The following is a 25,156-nucleotide window of genomic DNA, read 5'->3' as shown; positions in this document are numbered from 1 at the left end:
TTCAACAAGGTGCCTAAGTTTGAGATTACCTCAATTGGGTTGGGTTGGTTCACTTTGGTGAGTTGGCTGTGTCGGGTATTTGGTCGCAGATCAATCTTGCGGCTCTACAGTTCACTGTCATGTTGATTCTTTGCTTGACTTCATGACAAGGATATTTCCTTGGTTCATCTCAGTTTGCTGGTATTTCTTTTTCTGATAGCTCCAGTTCAGATTCGCTGGCACTCGCCGAACACTGTAGTCCAAGATACAGTACCTACCTAACTTGATACCTTCCTCCCACTTTTGCCCAGATGCAAAGATGAGTTGTTTTTCATAAGCCGAGCGCGTTCGAAGCTCCAAGGCAAGCAAGCTTGGGCCAGCGAGCTACATACTCCGTCATGTCAACTTAAAGTCGGCTCAAGATGCCTCGAGTACCAGGTGCGTCCAAGGTTAGGTACCTAGGTAGGTAAGGTACCTTAGGTAGGCTATTGACATTGACAGTCATGTCTTAGAATTTAGCCGTGCTGTACAGTGATGCGCGGGGTGCACTTTCGACGAATGCAATGCAAGGAAAGCTCGAGTGCTTTTGTTTCCCATTCAAAATAACGGCGAAGTTGAAGGCCGTGTCCCCGACATCACACACAAGGTTTCCACGTGCACCCGCCCAATTTCGCGCCAGTGCCATTACAGAGTGTTGGACGCACACGAACCGAGACGCATGTCACCGGACTGCAATAGGATCCAAGTTTGGATGGCCAATCGACACAGCTCCACACATGACGCACATCAGGTATCCTGTCTGTTGAGATTGAGAACCGTGATGCAGCTCTCCCCACAGCGACAGCGAACGATATTATTTTCCTTCCATGCGCATTGTCGCAATGAACTGTCGGGTAATTAACTACTATCCTCCGATCTTCCAACGACCTGCTGCAATGTTAAACTATATGCTCTCCGTAACCCTGCTTGGCTCTCCAAAGGCTTGCAGCATGCGTCTGTTCCATCGCGACCGACCGACTTGTTTACATTTTGGCACCCTGGATGGATAACCGCCGGTTGACCATAATTGGTAGGGCTCGGGCATCACGCGGATGCACTCAGGGCCTCCAGGCATACCTCAGGCCATACTAGCCCTAGTCCTACCTGCCTGTGTGCCTACCTAGTCATATACCAGCTACTTTAGATCACTCCTCGTATCGCAAGTATCTCCTGTCTGAATCGGTTTGATCGGCCCAGCAATTTGGTACACTACAATGCGAATGCGGAGATCAGAAATAATATGGAGCTTGTTTTTTTTTTTTTTTTTTTTTTTTTTTCGAAAGCTAACAGATAATGCAGTAAGTAATTCGTACTTCTACTTATGCTAACTGTCACGGCAAAGATTTACATCGGAACGACCAAAGTACAGTAAAATACCTAGGTACTGTATACCTACTCTGAGTTGTCCTGATCATCCCCACCTAACATGTACTGCTCGCGTGCCTGCCACTTGTACAAAAGCAATGCAGGGGATAATCCTTCACGTCTGCTTAGTGCTAGCCACACAGACGCCGTACATGATGTATGCTGGGTTCTCATAGGGTCAAGGAGTTAGGGGACATGTTGAGAAATCTAAAAATGCCTTGGACAAGCTAATACGAGTGCGAAGGCGGGATGGGATGCAGGCTGCACGGTACGTCTGTACAGCATGCATGCATCGTACAAAGTGTGGGTCTTTAGCTTGGCGTTTGGCAGACCCCCGGCCCTGTAGTCCAGTTGTTTCTGCCGCTCCAAACGCGGTGACGTCTGCGCCTCAGACGATGCAAAAAAAAATGTCAACCCAAATACTGCTCCGAGCTCAATCCCATCGAGAGCAATTTCCACTTTGAGACGGTGCATCATGCTGCGCCAACCAGCCTCACGCTGCCTGCGGCCGTTGCCGCGGCGTCAGCAATTAACGCAAACCCGGACCATTTTCTCCCGCCGGAGCAGAGCTTCCCCCGGCCGCGCTAGGGAGGAGCTCAACGTGCAGCGGCTTGCCCAGGAGAGCCATGACTACAATCAGATGCGCCGGACCTTCCTGACCGCAGGGGCTATAGCAGGCATCATCTCGTTCGTCTACACGGCTTACAAGCTCAAGGTGGCTATCGACAACCAGCCGGCGAAGCTCGATTCGACACTCCCTCCAAGCGACCCCCTCCTCGATGGCGGGAACAGAAAGGTCATCTTGCATGACGAGCAGGGCCGTGAGCTCGTGCCGACGGGCAACAAAACCGTCGAGTTCTTTCCAAGAACTATAGATCTGCCCACCGTATCCGAGAACAGCGCCTCGTCGGTGCCTTCCGATCCGCTCGCCCCTCCGGTTGTCGTGAACCCTTCTCCCACCCAACAGACGACAGAGTACACACTTGTCGGGCTGGGAACGCGCTCCGTGACATTCATCGGGATTAACGTCTACGTTGTCGGCTTCTACGTCGCGACAGCCGACATCGCCGCCTTGCAGTCCCGGCTTGTGAAGCGTGTGAACCCGATAGCGACGACCCTTGTGGCAGGTGAGAAGGGCGACCTGCACAAGGCCCTGCTCGACCCTGTCGAGGGTGAGGCCATATGGAACGAGCTCCTACGTGACGGCATCCCGGCCCGCTCCGCCTTCCGAATCTTGCCCGTGCGTGACACAGACTTCCATCACCTGCGGGACGGCTTCGTGCGGGCGATCCAGGCCAGGTCGGACAAACTTCTGGATGAGGCTGGCAGCAACGCCGGAGGGGATCTGGTCAAGGCGGACAAGGATGCCTTTGGAGAATCGATGCGCGCCTTCCGCCAGCTCTTTAACCGTGGCAAGGTGCCCAAGTCAAAGGAGCTGCTGCTGATACGAGAGGACGGCGGCAGGTTGAGGGTGGTGTATGATGATGGCAAGAACAGGGAGGTCATTGGGACCGTGGACGACGAGCGGGTCTCGCGCGCCTTGTGGCTCAACTACCTGGCTGGCAAGAATGTGGCTAGCGAGCCAGCGAGGAAGAGCATTGCCGATGGCGTCCTGGAATTTGTTGAAAGACCGGTAGGCACTATTGCCACCCGAGTTTTGTAACTACCATTTGTACAGGAAGTAGAATGGCACAACAAGTGCATGTAAAATATTACTTGAGAGCATTTCAAGCACAGTACATTGGCAGTAGGACTTTGGACAGATCCATATCAATGAAACATGCACCCCGCCAAGGAAAGATAGATGACGTTGAGATAGCGTATTTACTGGTTAAGAGGGTCGCAACACTTGAGAAGAGGTGGTAGTTGAAAACACAGTATTACATTTATTGCGGCTATGTGACAACATGCCTCTGAATCCCTGCGCAATTCACAGCGACGAGCTACCCGCACGCTTTCCTCTATCGGCAGTAATAGTCTCAGCCTCTATGTTGAAATGTAAGACAACATCTAAACTGTGTCCTGCGCAAAAAATCAATTCTTTTGGTATTCTCACAAAGCACCTGCTGCCTTGATCAAGCTTTCCGAGTTGTCAAGTGCCTGGAAGTCCGAGTTGCCGCCGATGTGCTTCTGGCCGATGAAAATGTTGGGAACCGAGCGCTGGCCGGTTATCTTCTCAAGTGCATCCTGGATGGCGCTGCCGTCATCTGTTGGGACGATGAATTAGTAAAGATCAAAGAGTATGTGAGGAATTAATAACAGACGCAACGAAGAAGAACATGAGTGGCTTTGTCGCCAGCATTCAACTTACCAATTTGGTCCAGCTCGAGGACGTTGTATTTTGCGCCCATGCCCTTGAGCTTCGTCTTGGTGGCGGTGCAGTAGGGGCAGTATGACTTGCTGAACACCATGACGGCGTTCTCGTCAATGAGCTTTTGAGCCTTTTGCTTTGCTGCTTCAGACATGGCGGGCGTTGTTGTGTAGAATAGACGACGGAAGAAAGTAGACATGTAGTGTGGGTTAAAACGTTCCGATGCGCCGGAGCGAGGTTTGTTTGGGGGGTGGTTGATTTTGGAGGGGTTGCCGAAGCTTTATAGCAAGGATGGAGTCTCTGACGTCGGCGTTTCGGGCTTGACGTTGTTGCGGTTTTTTGCGTGGAGGTAGGTGATGGTGTAATCGGCGACCGGGTGGGAGTGCTCGAGGTGTGTGTGCAGCTTTGATTTGTCACCCCTGCACGTGTATGGATGGGTTACTAATTGTCAAATTGATTGAACATCTACGAAACGCGTATTCTACGCGTTATACTTTGAACCATTGAAGGCTGCTATTAAACCCGCTTTGCCCGCCAAGGTGCTGTAGTGAAGATGTTGGATTCCATCTTTGTGCTGCGAGTACCACTTCTATTTGCGTTGCTAATCTGCATGTTGCTGTATTATTTAGGTAGGTGGTTTACCTTAATTACCAATACATCTTTTGCCTTTTGCCCGAATAGAAAAAAATGCTTCGACTTATCGGTTGCTATTATTCTCTGTAATCGGGCGGCAACTTCTATTGTTTACGATAACAAAGCATTTAGGGATGATTTAAGCCGCATGCATTTGTCAATCCTGGTGGCGTCTCATGGCAAACTTTTAAGTTCTCACAACAGGTACTTTAGGTTGACAAAAGATGACCTTGGCTAGGTAGGTATCCAAATCGACCAAGTGCTCACAGAAACACCTAACCCAGTCGAACCCCTAACCCTCCAAATTTACCCCAAGCAAACCGTGGCAAAAAAAGCCCAGACGTCGGTTGCTTGCATCACCGTTCACGCAGTGTCCCACACGGGGACCCCCGAGTCATGCAGACAATGATGTTGGACCGAGGGGTCTCTCCATTAGCAAATCCGGTGCATCATTTACCTAATGCCACGGTTTCCTAGACATGTAACGCACCGGGGAGAACGATACCGTATCGCTTCTGTACGATGCCTTCCTTCCGTTCAATGTATAGGCCCCGTGGGTCTAGTGGCACGAAGATCCGTGGCATTGGTATGCGAATTAATGGCGGCGATTTACCCATGTTTCTCCTTGGTAGTTTGTAATACGGAAGCTGACGGAAGAACCCGTCGCCTAGAAATAAACCGGTCTTGTCTAAACAGTTCAGACATGGGTTTGCATCGGTAGGAATACCGTAACCAAATCTGTCAACGATGTTCTGAGTACACCAGAGAAATGGACAGCCTCAAACCTACCTGAAGATAAATCAACAACAGCGCAATTAGATAAGCATAATAAACTCGGGGTGTAGAAGTCAACGTGAACCGGGACGAAAGCAATCAAACGTTGACATTACCTAAATTCATTACCGTTTTTTTAATGACCTGGAACAATCAGCCGTTACTGTTACTTGTATGATGAGGTAAGGCGTCTTGGCTGAATCAACGTCAGATGTAGCCTCGTGGTCGTTGAGTCGCAAGAAGAAAAAAAAAGCCCACTCACCCACCCTAACAAAGCACCACTCCAACTTTTCAAGCAGCCTGTTCCCCGTCACTTTCCTGCAGCCAGAAAAAAACCCCGACGAGAGATCCCTGGAATAGTCAGGTCTCTACCAATACTGCAAGGTGCTGATCAACTGTGCCCAAATCGCCGTTCCAGAAAAATCGCCAGCTTCTGGCTGCACCATTTTTATTTGTCTTGCGCCGATTCGCCTTTTGCGCCAGCCCGGGCCCGCCACTAACCCACGGCCACCCAACTGGACAGCACAGATTGCTTAACGTACCTATATTTTGCCCAAACGGTCTGTTTTTGGTGTATGCCCGCCCCCTCGTTCAGTCTCATCCGTAGCGCCTTCGTCACCCGTAACGGTTTTTTTGTTATCCCACGGTGACTTGACCCCGGACACCCCAAAAAAATCAAAAAAAGAAAAAACGGGTAAAATCAAGTCACGACAAGTGCCGCAGTCACTAAAGTCCACCTGCCCAACCAGCTCCACGCCCAACACCAAAACCTACCTACAATAACCTCTCCGTTTTACGTCCTCTTTGAGGGCAAATTTAGTCAAGGTGGCTTCCGATCAAGGATTTCTAGCATCCACGGGTGCATTTGCAAACGATATCGTCAACGTTGCCACTTCTTTTCTCCAGAACCTGACAGAGTATCTGCACAACACAACCGGGATTCCCATCTCGCCGGCCACCCTCTCTGGGGCCTTTGCCGTCATTTTACTGCTAGGGGCGCTACCCACCGTGGCAGCGCGTGCCAAGTCCGGCGACAAGATGGACAGGAGACCACGATTTGGCTGGTCCGGCGGTTACGGCGGACGAGGCCCTATCTCGCCTTTCGCCTCGAACCTTGGTCACGATGGGCAGCCGCCTGATATTATGGACGAGGACTTTAGCTACATTACATCTCAGGACCTTGAGAACCACAACATTGATCGATCGCGATACTACGATCCGCGCGCCAGCAACCAACGCATGGGTCGGTCAGAGCCGTCCCTCGAGATACCCGACGATGACATAGTTCTCATCAAGCACCGGGGAATCACATATCCCGAACACTTCCCCGCCTACTCCATCGGCGACGGCAAGCTGATCGCCGGCGACATCCGTGACCGCGCCCAGCTGGTAATGAAGCTGTCCAACAGGCAAACCAACAACCTCAAGATGTACTACAAGGGCAAGCAGCTCAAGGATGATGAGGAGCCCGTGTGCAACTACGGTGTCAAGAACAAGAGTGAAATCATGATTGTGCTGCCCGAAGACGACGTAGACGTCGGCGGCGGTAGGAGCAGCAGCGAGACGAGCGAGGAGATTGTGGTGGTGCAGGGCGAGGACACCGATAGCAGGAGCGGGAAGAAGAAGAGCAGGCGCAGCCGGAAGAAGCACCGGGACCCTAGCCCCCGCGAGAGCAGCTCCAGCGTCGGACTGTCGGTACCCGAGCCAGAGCAGAGGAGGCAGCGGGCACCATCCGTCAGCAGGATGCGGTCGCCAGAGCGCCCGGCCACTGGCACCACCATCGCCGTGCCCAGGCCCCCATTAATCCCAGCTGCGCCCAATAGCGCCATGGACAAGCTCAACAAGATCCAAGAGAACTTTGATGAGACCTTACGGCCTATGTGTGAGCAGTTTGTGTCCAACCCACCAGATGATCCGAAGAAGTGTGTGGAGGAGTACCGCAAGATCTCCGAGACGGTGCTGCAGAAGGTCCTCCTGAAACTGGACGAAATCGACACGGGCGGTGACGACAGCATCAGGATGAGGAGAAAGGAGTTGGTCAAGTACGTGCAAGAGGTACTCAAGCCGGTGGACAAGTATTCTCCCGAGGCCAAATGATAGAATAACATGTAAAGGATTGGAAAACTGTGGAGGCTAGGAGACAATGACGGAGCTTTTTTTTTCTCCCAAGAAGGGAAATCGGACTTCTTTGGTATAGCCTGGTGTATTCATGGAAATCTTCCTTATGACAACAATGCGGATTCACGGTTAAGGCATCTTTCGGCGGTTTGCATTTCATGTTTAGACTACAAAATAATCTCCTGTTCGATTGTAACTTTTTAGTGTTTCTTACAAACTTGTTTGTTCCTTGATTCAACCCAGTCAATGGTTCTGTTGTTGCCAAACTATTCCTTTCCGGCCCAACGTTTCGTCAGGTGGTCACATGCTCGTGGTCGTCTCCCGTTGCGCAACACTGATTGTACTGTACATCGAGATGATCAGCTGCTGGTTGTACAGGGTAGGCGACAAACGTATTGGTCCAAGCGGTCGCAACACGACCACCAACCGTGTCTAATTTAAGGTGGGGTCATCCATCACAATCACCCCGCGCTCCTTCATCCTGGATCAGCTGACCTCCACCCAAAACCCTAAGATGCCTTAGGCATCCACAATCCTCGGCCCCTCCGCAGACCGATTGAGCCCTATCACACTGACCGGCCGGCCCAACACTACAAGCAATAATTTTGCCCTAGGTGACGAGCATCAACGGAACTTCACACCCAACAACGCCGCCCCCGAAAGGTAAAGTAATTGGGCAACAACAAACTTCGTAGCCGACACGAGGTTTGGTTTTCTTTCTTCTTTTTTTCTCCATATCCGGCTTTTCCACATACCACCGCCAGAATGTCGAGCTTCGAGTCGGTTGTGAGTGCAAACCCTATATCACGTCTGCACAAGTTTGGAGGCGGCCGTCGCGATGCGTCTCTTCTATACTGGATCGGTTGTGCATGAACCGGACTGCACTGCTGGGGCTTCTATGGGAAAATCATGGACGGACACTGTTTACGCCACGAACCAAGGTGCTGCAACCCATCTTGCGCACCGCACGAAATCGACTAGCCGACACCGAAGCTATAATCCGAATCGAACAGAAGAGACGCATGGCGAAGAGGCCGACCGGGCGACTGAGTAGGAGGAATGGTGGACCGAGTTGCTAACTCGTCTTGTTTTGTCAGGTCGTCATCGACGGCAAGGGCCATCTGCTGGGTCGTTTGGCCAGCATTGTCGCCAAGCAGCTGCTTGAGGGCCAGAAGATTGTTGTCGTCCGCTGCGAGGCCCTGAACATCTCTGGCGAGTTCTTCCGCGCTAAGCGTACGTTTTTACCCCGTTCCGCGATCACGAGAAGATGGCGAGGAGTTGGCACTGGTAGCAGGAGAGATTGGGGACTGGATACCGTTCAGTCACTACTCTGGGCATGTGCCAATGTAAACAGGCATGACTGACACAATGGATATACAGTCAAGTACCACGCCCACCTGCGCAAGATCACCCGTTACAACCCGACACGAGGTGGTCCCTTCCACTTCCGCGCCCCGTCCCGCGTCTTCTACAAGGCCGTCCGCGGCATGATGCCCCACAAGACTGCCCGCGGTACCGCCGCCCTCGAGCGCCTTAAGGTCTTCGAGGGTGTCCCCCCTCCTTATGACAAGCAGAAGAAGATGGTCGTCCCCCAGGCTCTGCGTGTCCTTAGACTGCAGCCCGGTCGCAAGTACTGCACCGTTGGCCGTCTGAGCCACGAGGTTGGCTGGAAGTACCAGGACGTTGTTGCCAGGTATGTGAAGCTCTATAGGACGAATGAATCAGGTCGTTGGCTTGCGATGGCTCTCGTACCCGGTCCAAGGCGTCTCACTACGCGCTCCGCAATTGCAGCAATACTGACCATGACAACAGGCTGGAGGAGCGGAGAAAAGCAAAGGCTGGTGCCTACTACGAGCGCAAGAAGTTGGTTGCTCGCCAGCGCAGCGAGTCGAAGAAGACCGCGAACGTCGACAAGAAGACGGCAGAGACCCTCCAGGCCTACGGTTACTAGGCTTTTGTGTGATCTGCTCTTTATGTTGTTATTTTCGCGTACTCTTCAATTAGACTGGTTGGTTTGCGGCGGCTCAAGGGAAACATTTGCAAAACATTCACCTGCGATGGGAAGGCATAAGGATAGGGGAAAAGGCTTTTGTCTCTGTTATCAGGTATTCCTCGATGGAGGGAGGGGAGGCTCTATACCAGCATACCCTTTGGACTGAACACAACACAAAAAAAAAGCCAAAAAAGCAAAACCCCATGGAGATGAATCAGCATGATGGGACACACGATTTCTACTTCTTAACAAGGGATCATCAAGGCGCAATGGCATTCGACTTTGGGGTCAATTGAGGAGTTAATCAAGTTCTAGCTTCTGTTCAAGTTGACACTCGCTGTGCAAGTGTGGATGTAGTTTTTGCGCAACAATACTCTAGTAGAGTTTGTAATGCCTAACGATAACCAATTCTCTTCCAAGTTTTAGGTTCCATGATCATTACCTGACTCCGATGAACCCTTGGTTCTTTTAAGCGGAATTGTGTCAAGAATCAATGTTTATGTCGTCGGTGGAAACATGGGCACCAGGGGTCTGGTGTGACATTGGTGGTGCTGTGTTCCAATTCAATATAGTAAGTATGCCACTCCCAACACAGCCTTGGTCGTCGAAATTATTACATTCGTTTGCTATACTACATTGCCAGTATCAAATACATACCCAAACACGGCGTTGTCAAAAGAAACTTGGTACCCCAAAATGAGCCCAAATAACTTTGGCAACTGGCCTCTCTCTTCGAAACATACAAAACTTGAAATCCTTCCTTGCATTTTACAATTCTTGGGGGGGGGGGGGGGGGGGGGGGGGAGGGTATCTTTGTACAGCGCATAACCTGTATGCTCTTCGCGCCCATCCTTTTGTTCCCTCTTGAAAATCCCATCCAACCTGTCCCCGATTCCTCTCCCCCCCCTCCTATTTCAGTGTCCAGCCTCTCCAAACGGGTAGTTAAACTTGAGCAGACCGTTCAGGCCGCCCACCCAGCCGTCGTCGTCGTCGGCGACCCCCTCGACTTCCTTTCCAGGGGCGCGGATGACGCATGGCACGCCGCCTTTCCAGGTACCGTCAGCGGAGCGGCCAACGGCTTCGCCCTCGACGTGTACTTCCATGCCGATGCCGACGCCGGCTCGGCGCTTGCCGTCGATGCTGACCTCGAGCTCGCGGCCGCGGTTCTTGTCGCTCAGGCGCAAAGACACCTTTGTGTTGAGAGGCAGGACGAGCGGGCGGAAGCTGAGGCTGCGCGGGCAGATGGGCGTGATGAGAAGTGAGCCGACGAGCGGGTGGATGATGGAACCACCTGCGCTGAGGCTGTAGGCCGTCGAGCCTGTCGGGGTGCTGATCAGGATGCCGTCGGCGACGGCCTCGGTTAGGAAATGGTTGTTGAGATAGATGTCGATAATGGCAAGGTGCGGGTGTGGTCCGCGGTGGATGAGCAGCTCGTTAATTGCATGGATGGCGGGTGGAGCACCGGCGTTGAGAGATGGCTGAGTTGGAGAGACGCCGTGCGATGATAGGGACGGCGGCTCCTGGCTGTACCCGGGCTGGGCTGTCGAGGTGGGGATGAGCTGGCCATTGATGTTGACACCGTGCTCGTCATAGACACCGACCTTGAGCCGGTGGCGGAGCAGCATTTTCGATGTCCGACTTGGACCCATGGACTTGCCTGGGCTGCGCTCCCAGCCCCAGGGTGGACTTATGGGGGAGGCATCCTCGCCGATCCGCGACACGGCCGCATCAGAGCCGTGGCCCGAGGCGGCCGTCTGGGTGTGGGGCGCGTACAAATCCTCGACGGCGACGCCGCTGCCGCTCATGTAGACCTCCCTCCAGGCGCGCTTGTACTCGTCAAACTTCCACTCGCCCAGGAAGCCGACGGAGCCCATGCTGAATGACAGAATCGGCGGTACGCTTGCCTGCAGCGAGAAGAGGCTGGCAGCGCGCAGAATGGTGCCATCGCCTCCGAGGGTGGTGACGAGGTCGATCTTGTTGGGGAAGCTATGGGTGCTGCTGGCATCGCTGGCCGTGTAGATGGGGAACGGCAGGCTTTCGTGTATGGCGTTGGCGATGCGGCTCTCGAAAACGAGGTTCAGGTCCGGGTAGTTGCTGTGCAGGTGCTTTGCAAAGGCGACGGCAGAGAGAGTGACCTGGGGTGCATGCAGCTTTGGGATCAGGAGGATATTTCGCGGTGGCTGGGGCCAGTGGAGAAGAAGAAGCGAGGACGCTTGGCTTTCCTGATATCTAGGAACGATGCGATCCGGCAGCATGGAGACGTCGAGAATCTCACGCCGGCGGGTGGTAGCTGAAAAGTTGCGGCTGGCCCAGCCATGTCGAAGATTCGTCCATGACGATGATGATGATGATGATGGGACTGCTGTGCGATGTTTACTCGAGGCTACTGTGAAGCGTAAAGCCCCTGTGATCCTCAGGGGTAACGCCATTTTCAGTGTTGCCGAGCATGGCATATGAAGTGATGGCCCTTATGGAGTTTTGGGCGCCATTGAAGTTGGAAAAAGACATGGATTGAGCTTTCGCCCGAAAAAAGACGATTGTTGGACCATGTCGAGAATCTGCCGATGGTGTGAGCTTCGACCCCACATCTTGGCTGCAACGTCTGTGCGCAAGCTTCGGCCAGAGCTGGTTTTAATCCCAACTGCATACCCCTACCAAAGCTGGATCCCCACCACCCAAGCCTCTGGCGTCTCTTGAAAGGTAGGTAGGTATACTGTACTCACAGTACGTGCTGTTAATTGGAGAGAAGTTTGATCACTTTTGTCCTGGTTTCGCTTGACCTTTCAGTTGGCCATTGCTATTTTGTTCCCGAGTTCGTCACACTACGGAAATACTTAAGGTACCTAAGGCATGATGGATCGATCAATCTGACCAGAGATGTTCACGGCATTGTGGGTTTCGCACCACGGCACACTAACTTGTGCGCCAGTCCAGCGCTGACCGATTTACGAGAACCTTATACTCTCAGCATGTATCAATGCTGTCACGTCCTCAAGCTTCACATAAATTGCGCATCTCTCCCTCTCTCTGGCTTATCTGATTCGGTAGTCGCATGCTCTCTGACCAGGTTTGGATGAAAATGCGACACCACAGTCGGGAGATCTAATGCAGTGGGGTTCGATTCTATGGGTCTTGCAGTCATGGAGGCTTAGTCTTGTGATGCAAGCAACTCGAACATGACAGCTTCCAAGCCCAAGTCAAACACAGTCAGCCAACTAACAAGCGAGGCACTTTTAGCCACTTATAGTACACGACGTAATGGATGTAATGAACTCACTACCGTTGAACCGTTGACACTAAGCTGTCATTCTGTCACATCACATTTGCGTGGTTAGGTCCAAACTTGCCAAACTAATTGTGAGTTGTTTCTTCGTTCAAGCAAGCTGCTCTTGGAATAAATAAATAAATAAACGGCATTCGTCCAGTCCCTGTTATGAAGGTCCTAAGAGGAGCGCAAAGGTGCTAAAGTAAGTGGCTAAACCTGACCTGGTTTGATGGCAGATGGAAAGAACCAGACATTGATCCACAAGTTCCCGCTACTTCCGCCTTGTGACAGAGAGAGGGGAGCCTATCTCTGTCTCTAAATTTCTTTCAATAACTAACTGCTTCAAAGATATTGTTATGCACACATAACCTGATGCAGAAATTCCCGACCTAAAGAAGCCTTCTTCCCCAAAGCATCACCGTTGCAAGCCCGATCAGAATGTCGCCGGTCGTCTGATCTTGAGTTACCTTGACTGACGCCCGGGCCCCCCGCCCGCCTTGCTTGCCCTTCTGCCTGGGTGCTGCGCCTCGTTACAAAGCTCACTCTCTTTGAGCCAAAGTTCGATAGTTCCCTGCAGCGGTTCGGCTTGTCTCTTTGCAACTCATCGAACTTCTTCGACGCAGTGGATCGGTGGGAGTGAGTATTTTTGTACGGATTAGCCTTTGCAAAAACACGTACGCCACGACCGACTGCAGCCTTTGGGGAGCTTGGGTCCCATTCGACAGACAGGCTTTCTGTACAATCAGTGAGAACCCCACAACCCCGCAATCCCTTACCAACGACCACCTCCCTACCTGTTCCCCCGTCGCAATGGCGGCCGAGCTGCGGGAGCGCGTCGCCAAGCCGCAGATCGACCATTACTTGTCCCCGGATACACTCGGCCTGAAGAAGTCCAAATCATCCTCGAACGAAATCAAGAGCGACACGAAACGAGAAGCGCGGCAGGAGCATCCTGCCGGCGACGAGAAATATGGCCGCGTCGTTGCGATCCTTAGGCGGCTTGCCTTTGTGTCCTACTTTGCCATCTGCGTCTGCACCATCATGTTCACCCAGCTCATCGGCGCGCCGCTTTACTGGTACAACCGCGACTGGTACTACTCATGGATGTCCATGACCAAGGCACACTTTGGAATCACCATCACCACCATGACCAAGTGGTGGGGCCCTACGATAATCCGCATCAGCGGCGACGACTCAATGGACGGTCAGATCCGCCAAAAGTCCGACGGCACTGTTGAGTTCGCCTTCCCCGAGCGTCTCGTCATGATCGCCAACCACCAACTCTACACGGACTGGCTGTACCTTTGGTGGGTGGCCTACGCCAACAGCCCGCAGATGCACGGTTGGATCTACATAATCCTCAAAGAGTCGCTCAAATACATACCCGTCATTGGCACAGGCATGATGTTTTATGGGTTCATCTTCATGTCGCGCAAGATGGCCGTCGACAAGCCGCGCCTGGCCCACAGACTCCAGAAGCTCAAGACCTCGAGTGCCGACCCCAGTGCCTCGGCCGGCCGTTCTCTCAACCCCATGTGGCTGCTCCTCTTCCCCGAGGGCACCAACGTATCCAAGAATGGTCAGGTCAAATCTGCCAAATGGGCAGACAAGATTGGCGTCAAGAATCCGCAACACATGCTGCTCCCTCGCAGTACCGGCATGCACTTTATTTTGAGTGAGCTCAAGGGTACTGTAGACTATGTGTATGACTGCACTGTTGCATATGAGGGAATACCGTAAGTGTCGTACTTGTCTTCTCGTCCATTAACCAAAAGGTACGTATGTTATACGTATGGCTAACCGTCTTGTGCAGTCGAGGTGATTTTGGCGAGCAATACTTCACCCTCTCCAGCACCTACTTTGAAGGCCGTCCACCCAAGTCTGTCAACTTCCATTGGCGCCGCTTCCGCGTGGCCGACATACCGCTCGACACCTCAGAGGCGTTTGAGGAGTGGATGCGCGAGCGCTGGTACGAGAAAGACGAGCTCATGGAGAAGTACCTCACCGACGGCCGCTTCCCATCAAGCAAGGTGGCCATCGCGGGCGCCAAGTCGTCAGACGATGCGTATATAGAGACTGAGGTCCGGCCAAGGTGGCCAGGAGAGGTGATACAGCTGTTCTCTGTTGTGGGGCTGGTCTCGATAGTTTCGAAATTCATTCTCAGGGCTTGGTCTCGCATCTTCTAGCCCAGGTCTTTTGATTTAAGTTGCTGTTAACTTCCACGCATGTGGACAGTGGTCTGCACAATCCTCTGTTTGGATATTTAGCATTGGATGGAAGTACTTTCTGGGCACAAACGGGAGTGGCGTTATGGCAACTGCTTTCCTTCCCTTTTTGTTTCGGACAAGTTGCTACGATGGTTCTGATTTTTCTTGCGATTACTGATCGGGCGCATACTTGGCTTATCCAGGGATAACATGGCTGATTTCCCATATGGCACGTTGATGGTGGTGCCTGGGCGTTGTTTATACCCCCTTTATCAGTCCTTTTTACGCGGTATTTACTACAAAGGAGTTATTATCCGAGCATCTCTGGTCAACCTCATTCACCCAAACGTATCTGTGATCAATGATTCGTGTCTCAGAGCAAGTGTCTGCCACATACGGCTGACTGTGGCAATGTTGGACTCGTCCGCTTATGGCCGAAAGCTCTTTTTTCCCCCTCCCTGTCTCCCTCGGTTCAAACTTCGTACCACGGGAACCAGCAAAATAACAGGCTCAGCTCGGCTTTCAATATTGGAGTTACATCTGAAAAAAGGGGGTTCCAAGCAGGATGTGTTTGCATTGTCGCGACGTTAGACGCACGAAATAGCAAACAAGGCACAAGGGCTGGAACTAGTGAGGCATATATTGTTGACCCCCCTGAGAAAAGCGTAGTAGCGGTCGTGGCGGTATGCTCGACGCACTTCTCACGCATACGACCTAGGCTGGGTACTTCCATCATCATCGTGCGGAAAAGACGGGGAAAGACCTGGAGAAAGGCACAATGTAATGATATTGGTCACTGAGGTCATGTCACGATATCACATGATTGGCTTGTTGAATGGGTGTATGGGGTATCGTCATCCCACATCACATTTTTTCCGGTGTTTTGTGGTCATTCACCTAGTTTTGCAATTTTTTTAATGCACAAAATTCACCGAGGCTTTTGAGTATTTGACACAGCACCAGTCGTATTGCTAAATGTTATTGACCTAATTAGTTGTTTCTCAAGACAGCAATCAATATTCTTGTTGCTAATTAATATGTTGGGTTTTGACAACAATGTTATTAAATAGTCAAGGATAATAGGAAAGAAACCTAAGTATTTACCCTGCCATCATTAACAACGTATTAAATCCAAAACATCGAAAAATTAGTATTTACTGATAGCATTTAATCCCAACACGAAGCTAACTAGTACCAAGCCTCTATGTTATGAAAGACTGGTGATCATCACCCGGCATAAAACACCCGCGTAGCCAGATACTTCCCCTTCACCGTATGGGTAACTACCGTGACAAAGATAAATGACGTACCCATCGGTTGGCCATCATGCTCGAAGCAAGTCTCCTGCTCTTACGCATAACCCTTTTTGTCTTTCGGTGGCGCGCTGGTCCGGATTTCATCAAGCGAGCTCATAGTTTCTGGTTGATGAGATGTATACACCCTCCCTGACCTATGAACCCGGCTCATGTCTGCTCATATGTATATTCTACATGTAATGGCATGCCCTCAAGGATTGCATGGTGTTTTGTGGGCTTGGTCTAGAATTGAACTCTCGAAAAAAAAAGAAAACACATGGAAGGCTTTGTGGGACATTGAGCACAACCATGTGCGCCAAGGGAATAAAGACGTTGTGGCGCCAAAACGCCACCAAGACTTACTCTTTAATAATCAGAGTTTCTTTATGTCAAGGTTGAAGAAGTGAATTTGGCGAATATTTATCAGTGCCGGGCTTGGAGAGGACAAATAGAGTATCATGAATTTGATGGGGGGGTAAAACAAACAACTCACGAATTAACATTTTGGTTCTTTGATGCACAACACTTATTTGCCCACCACAGCACAAAAATTAATTCTTAAATACTAGGACTATGGTTTATATGTTTTCGGCTAATACAACGATATAAACTGTGTTTGGCGACAATCATACAACGCAAGCGCATGTTTCACAAACTTATGCTTTGGGAAAATACGAAACCATTATTCTCGCTCTCTCGAAGGTGTGATGTCATTTCTCTTCAAGGCATTGATATGGGCGTTGTGTCCAGTTCACACATTGTCGACAGGAGATTCTCGTCACACGTAGGACACAGGCGAAGAACGAATACGGCATCCGGATGTTATGGCACCGCAGCGCCGTATTGGGAAGAACTCGACAGTATCCATCAATAGGGAGCTGAGCCGACCCATACGAACTTCTCTGTCTAGATTGGAAACCTTAGGTACCTAAGCCAATTCCTCTTTGAACTCGCATTTACTCACCATATATTCCGCGGGATTTAATACTTCCACTACCTTGTCCTGGCCGAATGCCACAAAAAAAAAACAATTTTGTTCTTTCAGCATCTCGAGAAATGTCTCATTACCCTGTAACTGATGGGTAGGAACCAATGGATAAACGTAAAAGGTAAATCTATTGCAACTCAACCTGTATTCTTTGTCCCTCTTTACCTGACCATAAAGGGCAAAAAGGGAAACCTCAAATATAGGAAAAAGATGACATTGCGTTGTATACAGAGAACACATGTTTTCGGCATGTCACCCACGTGTACACCCGGTGAAGATGGCTGTGCGGCTCAAAAAAAAGCCCCAGCCCAGCCGCACGTTACCAAACGGGGCAATAACAACCAATAGTGGCACGCGGCTGAGGCGACAACAAGGCCAAAATGAGGCCATTTCAAGGTCACTGGGAGAGGGAGAAAAAAAGGGGAGACAAGATTGGCTTAATTACCCTTGTTCTTTCAGCACGTATCGAGTTCAACCCCAAAAAGTACTCAAAATGTCTAAACATATTGTTTAGCCCCCCCATAGAGTAAAAAAGCCTGTGTACATACTTGGGACTGGTGAAGACGATGTGTATTGTTGTAACTTGACTAAACCTTATGAATGGTGGAGGGGGTCGAGAAAAAAAGGGGGGCTGCGTTTTGGTGTTTCCCATGGCTTCAGATATGGTGAGAGCCGTACGTCCAGACCCAGGGTTTTATTCTTTTTGTTTATGCTCTTTTGGGGTGACGCCCGACCACTCCTGGATTCATGCGTTGGGATGTCAGCATCATTTGGAACCCACTGGGATCTGGGACGCTGATGTTTCTCATCTAACAATGTTGACATGTTCGGGGACGGAAAATATAAATACTCGCGCACAAGATGCTTTTCTTTTCCGGGACGCGCTACCTCCTTGTGGTATGGAACCAACCAAAACATTATACAAACAAACTCAAGTCAAATCAGCTGTCAATCAAGTTGGCAAGCTAGAACGTCAAACTTCATCTATATACTGGCCAAGCTCTGGCTAGCACAAACCACAGCCTGCAAGACAAACTTTTGTCATATTTATCAGCAGAGACATTATATCGAAATTTACGCCCACGTGTACTTGTTATCGGGCCCGAAGAAAAAACTACATCCTGGACTTTCCTCCGGCGCAAGTGATTCCGCATCCGGCGACTACAGTCCCTGGACGGACATCAACACCCGGCATTTTTGACAGAAAGTTCCGGGACTAGCCTATTCGGACCGGAGTCATCACTAACGGAATCACTCGGCTAGCTGCGACACCAACAGTACCCAGTTGGAATAACTAGTATCTGGCCCGACTGGAGGGTTCGGCTCAGCCAATAGAAAAACAAAGGCTGCAGCAGAAGTACTCCCATTACTCAGACTTGCCATTAAAGTCTCCAGGTATCTGGAACCATCACAATTTAGTGTTCTTGATCCGGCCAGCGCGAGACAGGGGCTTCACGAGAGGTCGCTACAACGGGAGAAAACAAAACAGACCCATCTAGACTCTTCATTTTGCCCGAAACCCCCTTCTCGGACCCGTCCACCTCTCAGCCACTAGCGTCCAGAGTTCGCTTCCATCCCCCCGGATCTATTTGATCTAGCCCCTCCCTCCTCTTTCCCCCCTAGCCCATCACCATGTGCACCTCCTACTACGTGCACTACCACCACCTCCCGACCTGCTACCGGCCGATCGACATAGCTCTGGAATACGCCTTTTGCGCAGCCGCGACCGAAGCCACCATCACCTGCAGCAGCAGCAGCAGCACATCCAGCCCGACGAGACAGCAGCAGCAGGGAGCCGCAGCCGCACATGACAGCCAGGATGGCCAGCAGCAGCAGCAGCAGCGGCAACGGCAGGGCCGACAGCCCTGCCAAGACCTGCACCACGACCCTTGGGCGTCGGTCGACCTGGCGGACCCCTGCGCGGCGGGAGGCTGCTTCGCCGTCAGCCCCGAGTGCGGCTCGGGCCTGTGCCGGCTGAACGACCTGGGAGGGCGCTGGGCGTGCTGCAGCTGCGGGCGCGGCGGCAACACGTACCGCTGGTGCAGGCACAGGATGAAGAAGAGCCCGGATACTTTTTGCTACCACACCTGCTGCGAGAACTGCACAGCTGACCCGGTCCGTGGTGGTCGTGGCCGTGGCGATTCCGAAGGAAGTGGCGGGAGGGAGTGAGATCGATAGGGGGAAACATTTAGGGGGGTGGGGGGCAAAGTGGTTTGTGTGTCTCTTTTGGGTTGCAAGCGATAAAGAAAATCATTGTACTGAATAGACTGTTTTTTCTTCTTCTTCCTTTTGTGCATTCTTCTTTCCTTTCACCTTTGGTCGGTTGGCTTTCCCGAATGCGGTGATGACGGCGGTGGAACACAAGTCAGAGCTGAAAAGGCTGCTTGTGTGACCGTGAGACAACACCACCCTTCCCGCACCCGATCCCAGTTCCTTGTAACTTTTCCCCTGTCGATCTTTGTTACCGGGAAATAATGTCATCAATACATCATAGTTCTGTCCCATGTTCTACGTCGGATTTGACTGAGATTGTGTCCAATATAGTCTCGGCGATCATGCATCGTCATCACCGATCAGGCGTACCAGTAAAAGAAATAAGGGTATCAGATGCTGATCGAAGACAACAATCTGCAAATATCGATCTATTACAGCCTCTATAGAGGCCCGTTCTTCGGCTCCGCGGTTTAGTTGCTGGGGGTGTCCAGTATGAATGGTTCATCTCTAAGGTAGTACCAGATTCGGCGGCAGGGTGCAGATGCCTTAGATTGGGTCGCGCAGGGCTTTTAAGATTTTCTAATCTTGCCAAGACTTGTCTTTTCTTGATGGCTTACTTTTGTCAGATGCAGCTTTCTTGAGTGTGTGAGATCAAGCAAGTGCGTACTGTCCTCGCCAGCAAAGTAGGCGACAAGAAAGGACATCCGACTCAAACTTGATTTCCCCAAAGTCGACGAGAATGCGGTCAGCTGCAGGTTTTGCTCGCCTAGACGCACCACAAAGGAAATCAGGCAACCAGCTTTCCCGCCTGGAATCAACCAACACCGGAAAACCAGGCATATCGTTCCGGCGCCCTGGTCAGGGCTGCTCAGCTTCGGGTTTGGATCTCTAGTAGTCTCAGACGGATTACTGATCAGATAGATCACAGTATCGATATGATGAGCAAACTCGAAGCCACCAACCTGCTGAGACAAGGGGATGTTCGGCAAAGGGCCAGAGCGAAAAAAAAAAAAAAATAAAAGGGTTGCCTGTCAAGAGATCTGTAGCGCGGGATATTGTTTATCGCTTGTGCAACCTCCAGGGGGTAATTTTTAAACAAGTATTCACACACGAGTATATCTCCCTAAAAAGAAAAGCTCGTTCGGAGCGACACGGATCTGGCGATCTTTCGGGGATATCTGACCGAGTGATACACACCGAGATTTGTTGATCAGGGGCTGATGCGCCGCGTCAGATGCAATCATGGCTTTGGCCAAGGAAACCACAGCCCCGGAGAGGAAAATATCACAAATAATCGGTCTAGGTGCGGCAACCAGGGCATCTTTCAAGCCGGCGCTTGTTATCGATCGAGGAACGATGGAGGGTCTGAATCCTCATTTCGGCCTTTGCTTTCAACATGGGGGGTTCCCTTCCCTATCCCGGGCTGTTTGCTCTTTTCGCGGCGTAAGGGCGACGCCATCAGACTGCCCTGTCCAACGGGAAGCTGAGACACAGAGCTATATTCAAATGCCGAAAAAAAGCCCCTAGTAGAATGGTTTCTGTGATGGAAAGAAGACGAATGAGAGAGGAGATGGCACACAAAAATTACCCATCGTTGGAGTAGGAAAATCAGTATTTTCTTATTACCCAAGCGCTGTTTCTGTCGTTTCCCGAGTCTTGTTCCCACACAAAACGTGGGAAATGGATATATCGGGATCATATTGAGTGGTTGACTGAACCACCGAGCATGTCAAGTGCACAGCTAGCCAAGACTCCAGGGAGCATACGCGAGGACGTGATTTCGTATTCTCGAGAGAGGGCGACGCCTTGCATCATCCTTATGCGTTGACATGCCACATATCCAAAAATGTATAAAGTGATGGAATCGCCAGATGAGGATGGCTTGATACATCGACTCATTGATTTCTCAACCAGAGAGATTATATGCGCTCCGAGAATTTATATCCGAGCGTGAGTTTGATGCCTGTCAAATTTACAAACGAAAATCATATCGGACAGGCATGACCGGATCAATCAAACAAGATCATACATATATTTATCCATATACGCAAAGACTCAAGCTCACTGTAAGCCTTCACCCGGCTTCTAGGTCGAGGATCAAGGTAGCAACCGAGTGCGGCAAAGCTCTGGCTCGATCAAACAGCGGTACAGGACGCACCAGAGGTGATAGCTACACACTCGAGCAGCATTTCACCAAAATAGCAACTGAGGACTCCAGCTTGGAGACATAAGCCGCCACAACCAAATAGGATGTGCCATCAAATCAACTATACCCTCCCTTGCGAGCACGTCCGCACCCATACTGTCTACTGCCCAGACGCAACAAAGAGCAAGTCTAGCAGCAGCAGCAGTAGCAGTAGCAGCAGTAGCAAAAACAACAAAAACTCATCGTCCAAATCGTCATCAAAATCGTCATACAAATCATCGCTCGGTAAGAGCGGCGGCAAGTCATCCTCGGCACCATCGGGCTCCTCGTCCAGTAGCAAGAAGCCGTGCAAGAACCTGACTCAGCAGTCGCTGCCATACCCGACTCCGCCGTCGTTCGCGGGTAGCCCGATGACGGCAGCGAGTTCGCCTCTGGTGCCAAAGTGCCCACTCGAGAGCTGCCCCTTCGAGGCCAAGAATCGGTGCTGGAACTGCTGCTGGTGTGGTAAGGAGTGGAATGAAGCAGGGCGGTGCAGCTGCATCATGATCATTGAAGGCAACCACGTTCAGTGCGAGCACATTTGCTGCCACAACTGCGAGGCCGCCTGGCAGCAATAGGACAAGTGCTGGCGAAGGTTGGGCATGTTTGGAAGTGGGGAATTATTAGACCTAGGAGTTGTACGAGCCCTGATGGCGATCGATGGAGGCATGGCTGAGAATGTGTACCCGTAATCGCGATGAAGTAACCAGATGCAGAAATAAGGTTGGCTACTATGGTGAAATAGGCAATTGAATCGGGTTCGGATAAATACAAGTCAGTCAGTAGATATGCGAGATTGGGAAACATGATGATGGTGGCGTCAGCGTTGTCAAACATGGAAAAGTCAACCCTAGCCGAGAAAATAAGGGTAAAAATAAATGACTGCTGATGCCGAATGCATGACATTGGAATCCTGGATAGTGCAAGATCGGAGAAGTAGAAAGTGTCGGATCCACTCTTTGGCAAGAGGGCCAGACCCTCCAGACTTTGAGAGAGAGAGAGAGAGAAAAAAAAAAAAAGAGAGAAAAAAAAAAGCCCAGGCAAGTCTGGACACACATCTGGTTCACTTGATAAGATGCTTTCAGCTGAAATTGTAGATGGATTGAAATGATTGGTCCCAGAAGAGATATGTTTCCGATTGAATTATGTCGGTCGAATATTACCACGTGAAATGTTCCCGGAAATAAACCGACGGACGCGGGCTTCTCCCGGGTGGCGCTAACTCGACGACAAGAGGGCAGAAAAGGCGCTGCCTCTCACAGATGAGACGCATTGAATTTCATTTGGGACTCCAAGCGGTTGCCAAGCTATACGGGCGTTGCAGGAAAATCAAGTGTGTCTTTGTATTCTGTGCAGTTAATATCCGAGGAACTTCCATGATTTCTTGCCTTAGTGTGAACTGTAGGCGCCAAAAAAGAATCTTAGGTGCTGGGTGTGGAGACCAGGGCTGATTCCGACGGGTCTATGCGCACGGCTACAGCAGAGTGAGTAATTTGCTCTTGGCATCCACTTTGCCGTGTTAAAGGTTGGGATGGGCTTGCGATCCGATTTTGACAAATAAATGCAAGTAGCGGTAGAGAAACCGAATTGAAGTAGTTGACTGTTGGAAGATGTAGTGAGTACTTCCGCGAAAAAAAAAAAAAAAAAAAAAAAAAAAAAAAAAACTACTGCTGGTGTAAAACACTGCGGATAGGGTACCCTAGCAAGCTTAGGTACTGATTAATTACCCAAGCTAGGTACCTTACAAAGCTTACCTACAGTATCGGTATCGTCATAAAAACTACCAAGCGACAGGGGGTGCCAAGGTCAGAATTTCCCTTTTTATCTCAACGCAACAAAGCCACGTGTGAAGCAAGGAAACATGGTCCATGGAGAACGGCACCTCCGAAGCGACGGCAAAGATTAAGGGTACTTTGTTGTTGGTGGGTTAGGTTTAACTGCTTTAGGTACCTTGCCGAAATGAATGAAAACAATTGCTCTGTCAAGTTGGCGTTCTCGTTTGTAATGCAATGGAGAAAAGTGATCCATTAGCAATTCGAGTCTTCATTTTTGTTGTTTTGCTTTTGTCAATCCAAAAAAAAAAAAACCCCTCCCCCTCTTCTTCTACAAATAGATCTGTAAAAGTACCGATGCAGCATCTACTGTACAGTTCCCGCGATCATCATTGCTTCCTTTTCACTATTGCTTCTCCCCAAACTGCGTATTCCCCAGCTGTGCGTGCGGTGCGACACGTGGCTGCCCGCTGCCATTGCGGCAGCTCAGGCTAGGTTAACGAATCAAAACATCCAAAAACTCATGGCTAGGAAACGGCCCGGAGCGATGCACACAGGGAGTCGTGCAGTTTCGCGATTCGGTCTACTCCTAATGGCCTGATGTTCCTACGACTCTATGTAGTAAAAGGCGTGTCAAACAACCTTGGTAGAATTTTGCCCGATTAACCTGCCTATTTGGATGGATGACCCCTCTGGACGGAACGTGCTCAATAGCGAGTCGTCCAATAGTTGACCTAAAAAAAATATGGGCTGACTGAAACAAGGGCCACCTAGAGTTGAAGAAATTTATTTCCCCGCCAGCATAATCAATGGTAACTAACATTGTTCATACAAAGACAAAGTATGATCAAAAACTGTAGTTTAGTCTTGCTAGTAGATAGTATATCAAAAGTATATTATAACCTATCTCGTATCTGTTTCATCCATCATAATCAGCCGCTCTATTTCATCAGTGATCTACGGGCTGGGTAGTATTGTTTCTTCATGCCCATGTGGCACATTCCAGGATCCTGACCCTGTACTGTATGCCTGTTTGTATCCAAATTCAGCTCACCTTAGTGTATTGTACCCACTGTACTGAATGTGTGAACCGTAGTTGTAGGCAGCTAAGGTACATTGGGTACCAACCTAGCTTGCCAGGTAGGTGGTAGGCTTGGCACCCAGGTACCTAAGCAAATAAGGTACGTACGTTAAGTACATGCACAAAACCTTTTTTCCACGACTTTTTGTTTTCGTCGATTTTACTCTGCTATCCCAGACGATAATAGAAATAGTCCACTAACTTGTAAGCTCTACATAATCATTTGATGTACTCTGTAATCAACCATCTCAAGTGTGGCTGCTAGACCAAAGCGGGAAAAGCTGTCATCAAATGGTCGAGGGTAGCGTAGTGCCGTAATGGGCGTGCGCCAATTGCCAGTACTTCTGCCACCCATCGTACCACGGTACCTGCCTGACATTTAGCTGGATGGACCCCGCTTTCGGCTGCACGCTAGGCAATGTACCGTAGTAGCCGTGGGGTCTGTGCGGTTATGTACTACTGGTACGACGTGCGCAGGGGCTTGATCAACTGCAGCCAAAGGGGCGGAGCCTGTCAATTCTGCCTGCCCAAAGACTCCACCCTCATCCTTTCATGATTTCCGACTCCATTTCAAATTCCTACGACCCCAACTAAACCCAACCAATTCCTGGTTCACCTTTTGCAACGGTCCGTCATAATTGATCAGGATCGTCAATCTCTTGAGAATAGTATCATTTCACTGGCTTCTTCTCTAGTCAGTCCCGCAATTGTCAAACCCTGCCGCTTTTGCTCTCTGTCGCCCGCTGTCTAGGTTGGGAGAGAAACAGAACAGTCCGGTCCTTTTCTTGCCTCGTGGCGCTGGATACATTCCATTCCATACCACCCGAACTTCGACCTTCAGTTGCTTCACACGTTTCGTCTGAATCGACAAAGGTTGTTCTCGCTTGTCCGGCCAACTCTAAAAAGGAAGCAACGAAAAAAAAAACAAGAGCACCAG

At 50.5% G+C, this 25,156-nt stretch overlaps 8 protein-coding genes across 8 annotated transcripts; 6 read left to right on the top strand and 2 right to left on the bottom strand.

Annotated features, from left to right (window-relative positions):
* Positions 1-1,858: 1,858 nt before the first annotated feature.
* PgNI_06611 (uncharacterized protein) lies at positions 1,859-3,046 on the top strand (the record flags this gene model as incomplete). The annotated part of the gene is made up of 1 exon (XM_031126632.1): positions 1,859-3,046. One exon carries the CDS (start codon positions 1,859-1,861, stop codon positions 3,044-3,046), a length of 1,188 nt encoding a protein of 395 aa, XP_030981938.1.
* Positions 3,047-3,204: 158 nt separating this feature from the next.
* Positions 3,205-4,027, bottom strand: PgNI_06610 (uncharacterized protein). The gene is made up of 2 exons (XM_031126631.1): positions 3,695-4,027; positions 3,205-3,590 (listed from the first exon to the last, which is right to left on the bottom strand). Exons 1-2 carry the CDS (start codon positions 3,891-3,893, stop codon positions 3,436-3,438), a joined length of 354 nt encoding a protein of 117 aa, XP_030981937.1. The 5' UTR covers positions 3,894-4,027; the 3' UTR covers positions 3,205-3,435.
* Positions 4,028-6,139: 2,112 nt separating this feature from the next.
* On the top strand, positions 6,140-7,198 carry PgNI_06609 (uncharacterized protein; the record flags this gene model as incomplete). Its single annotated transcript, XM_031126630.1, has 1 exon — positions 6,140-7,198. The coding sequence occupies one exon, from the start codon at positions 6,140-6,142 to the stop codon at positions 7,196-7,198; it is 1,059 nt and encodes a 352-aa protein (XP_030982775.1).
* A 632-nt stretch (positions 7,199-7,830) lies between these two features.
* PgNI_06608 (uncharacterized protein) lies at positions 7,831-9,632 on the top strand. Its single transcript, XM_031126629.1, has 4 exons — positions 7,831-8,005; positions 8,317-8,452; positions 8,600-8,912; positions 9,032-9,632. The coding sequence occupies exons 1-4, from the start codon at positions 7,985-7,987 to the stop codon at positions 9,168-9,170; spliced, it is 609 nt and encodes a 202-aa protein (XP_030982776.1). The 5' UTR covers positions 7,831-7,984; the 3' UTR covers positions 9,171-9,632.
* A 494-nt stretch (positions 9,633-10,126) lies between these two features.
* On the bottom strand, positions 10,127-11,641 carry PgNI_06607 (uncharacterized protein; the record flags this gene model as incomplete). The annotated part of the gene is made up of 1 exon (XM_031126628.1): positions 10,127-11,641. The coding sequence occupies one exon, from the start codon at positions 11,639-11,641 to the stop codon at positions 10,127-10,129; it is 1,515 nt and encodes a 504-aa protein (XP_030982927.1).
* Positions 11,642-12,478: 837 nt separating this feature from the next.
* PgNI_06606 (uncharacterized protein) lies at positions 12,479-15,005 on the top strand. Its single transcript, XM_031126627.1, has 3 exons — positions 12,479-12,679; positions 12,826-14,213; positions 14,291-15,005. Exons 2-3 carry the CDS (start codon positions 13,288-13,290, stop codon positions 14,661-14,663), a joined length of 1,299 nt encoding a protein of 432 aa, XP_030982928.1. The 5' UTR covers positions 12,479-12,679; positions 12,826-13,287; the 3' UTR covers positions 14,664-15,005.
* A 3,594-nt stretch (positions 15,006-18,599) lies between these two features.
* Positions 18,600-19,136, top strand: PgNI_06605 (uncharacterized protein; the record flags this gene model as incomplete). The annotated part of the gene is made up of 1 exon (XM_031126626.1): positions 18,600-19,136. One exon carries the CDS (start codon positions 18,600-18,602, stop codon positions 19,134-19,136), a length of 537 nt encoding a protein of 178 aa, XP_030982929.1.
* Positions 19,137-21,431: 2,295 nt separating this feature from the next.
* PgNI_06604 (uncharacterized protein) lies at positions 21,432-21,944 on the top strand (the record flags this gene model as incomplete). Its single annotated transcript, XM_031126625.1, has 1 exon — positions 21,432-21,944. One exon carries the CDS (start codon positions 21,432-21,434, stop codon positions 21,942-21,944), a length of 513 nt encoding a protein of 170 aa, XP_030982930.1.
* Positions 21,945-25,156: the final 3,212 nt, after the last annotated feature.

Source organism: Pyricularia grisea, chromosome I (assembly GCF_004355905.1).
Source record: "Pyricularia grisea strain NI907 chromosome I, whole genome shotgun sequence".
NCBI lineage: Eukaryota > Fungi > Ascomycota > Sordariomycetes > Magnaporthales > Pyriculariaceae > Pyricularia > Pyricularia grisea.
The sequence above is the reverse complement of the archived record's forward strand: the minus strand, read 5'-3'. Positions and strand labels throughout refer to the sequence as shown.

Bases quoted from the DNA above. Each gene is read 5' to 3' on its own strand.
- PgNI_06610 (XM_031126631.1), bottom strand. From the start codon at position 3,893: ATGTCTACTTTCTTCCGTCGTCTATTCTACACAACAACGCCCGCCATG. The intron at 3,591-3,694 runs GTAAGTTGAATG...TCGTCCCAACAG, and splicing joins CCTCGAGCTGGACCAAATTG to ATGACGGCAGCGCCATCCAG.
- PgNI_06608 (XM_031126629.1), top strand. From the start codon at position 7,985: ATGTCGAGCTTCGAGTCGGTT. The intron at 8,006-8,316 runs GTGAGTGCAAAC...TTGTTTTGTCAG, and splicing joins TGTCGAGCTTCGAGTCGGTT to GTCGTCATCGACGGCAAGGG. The intron at 8,913-9,031 runs GTATGTGAAGCT...CCATGACAACAG, and splicing joins TACCAGGACGTTGTTGCCAG to GCTGGAGGAGCGGAGAAAAG.
- PgNI_06606 (XM_031126627.1), top strand. From the start codon at position 13,288: ATGGCGGCCGAGCTGCGGGAGCGCGTCGCCAAGCCGCAGATCGACCAT. The intron at 14,214-14,290 runs GTAAGTGTCGTA...CGTCTTGTGCAG, and splicing joins GTTGCATATGAGGGAATACC to TCGAGGTGATTTTGGCGAGC.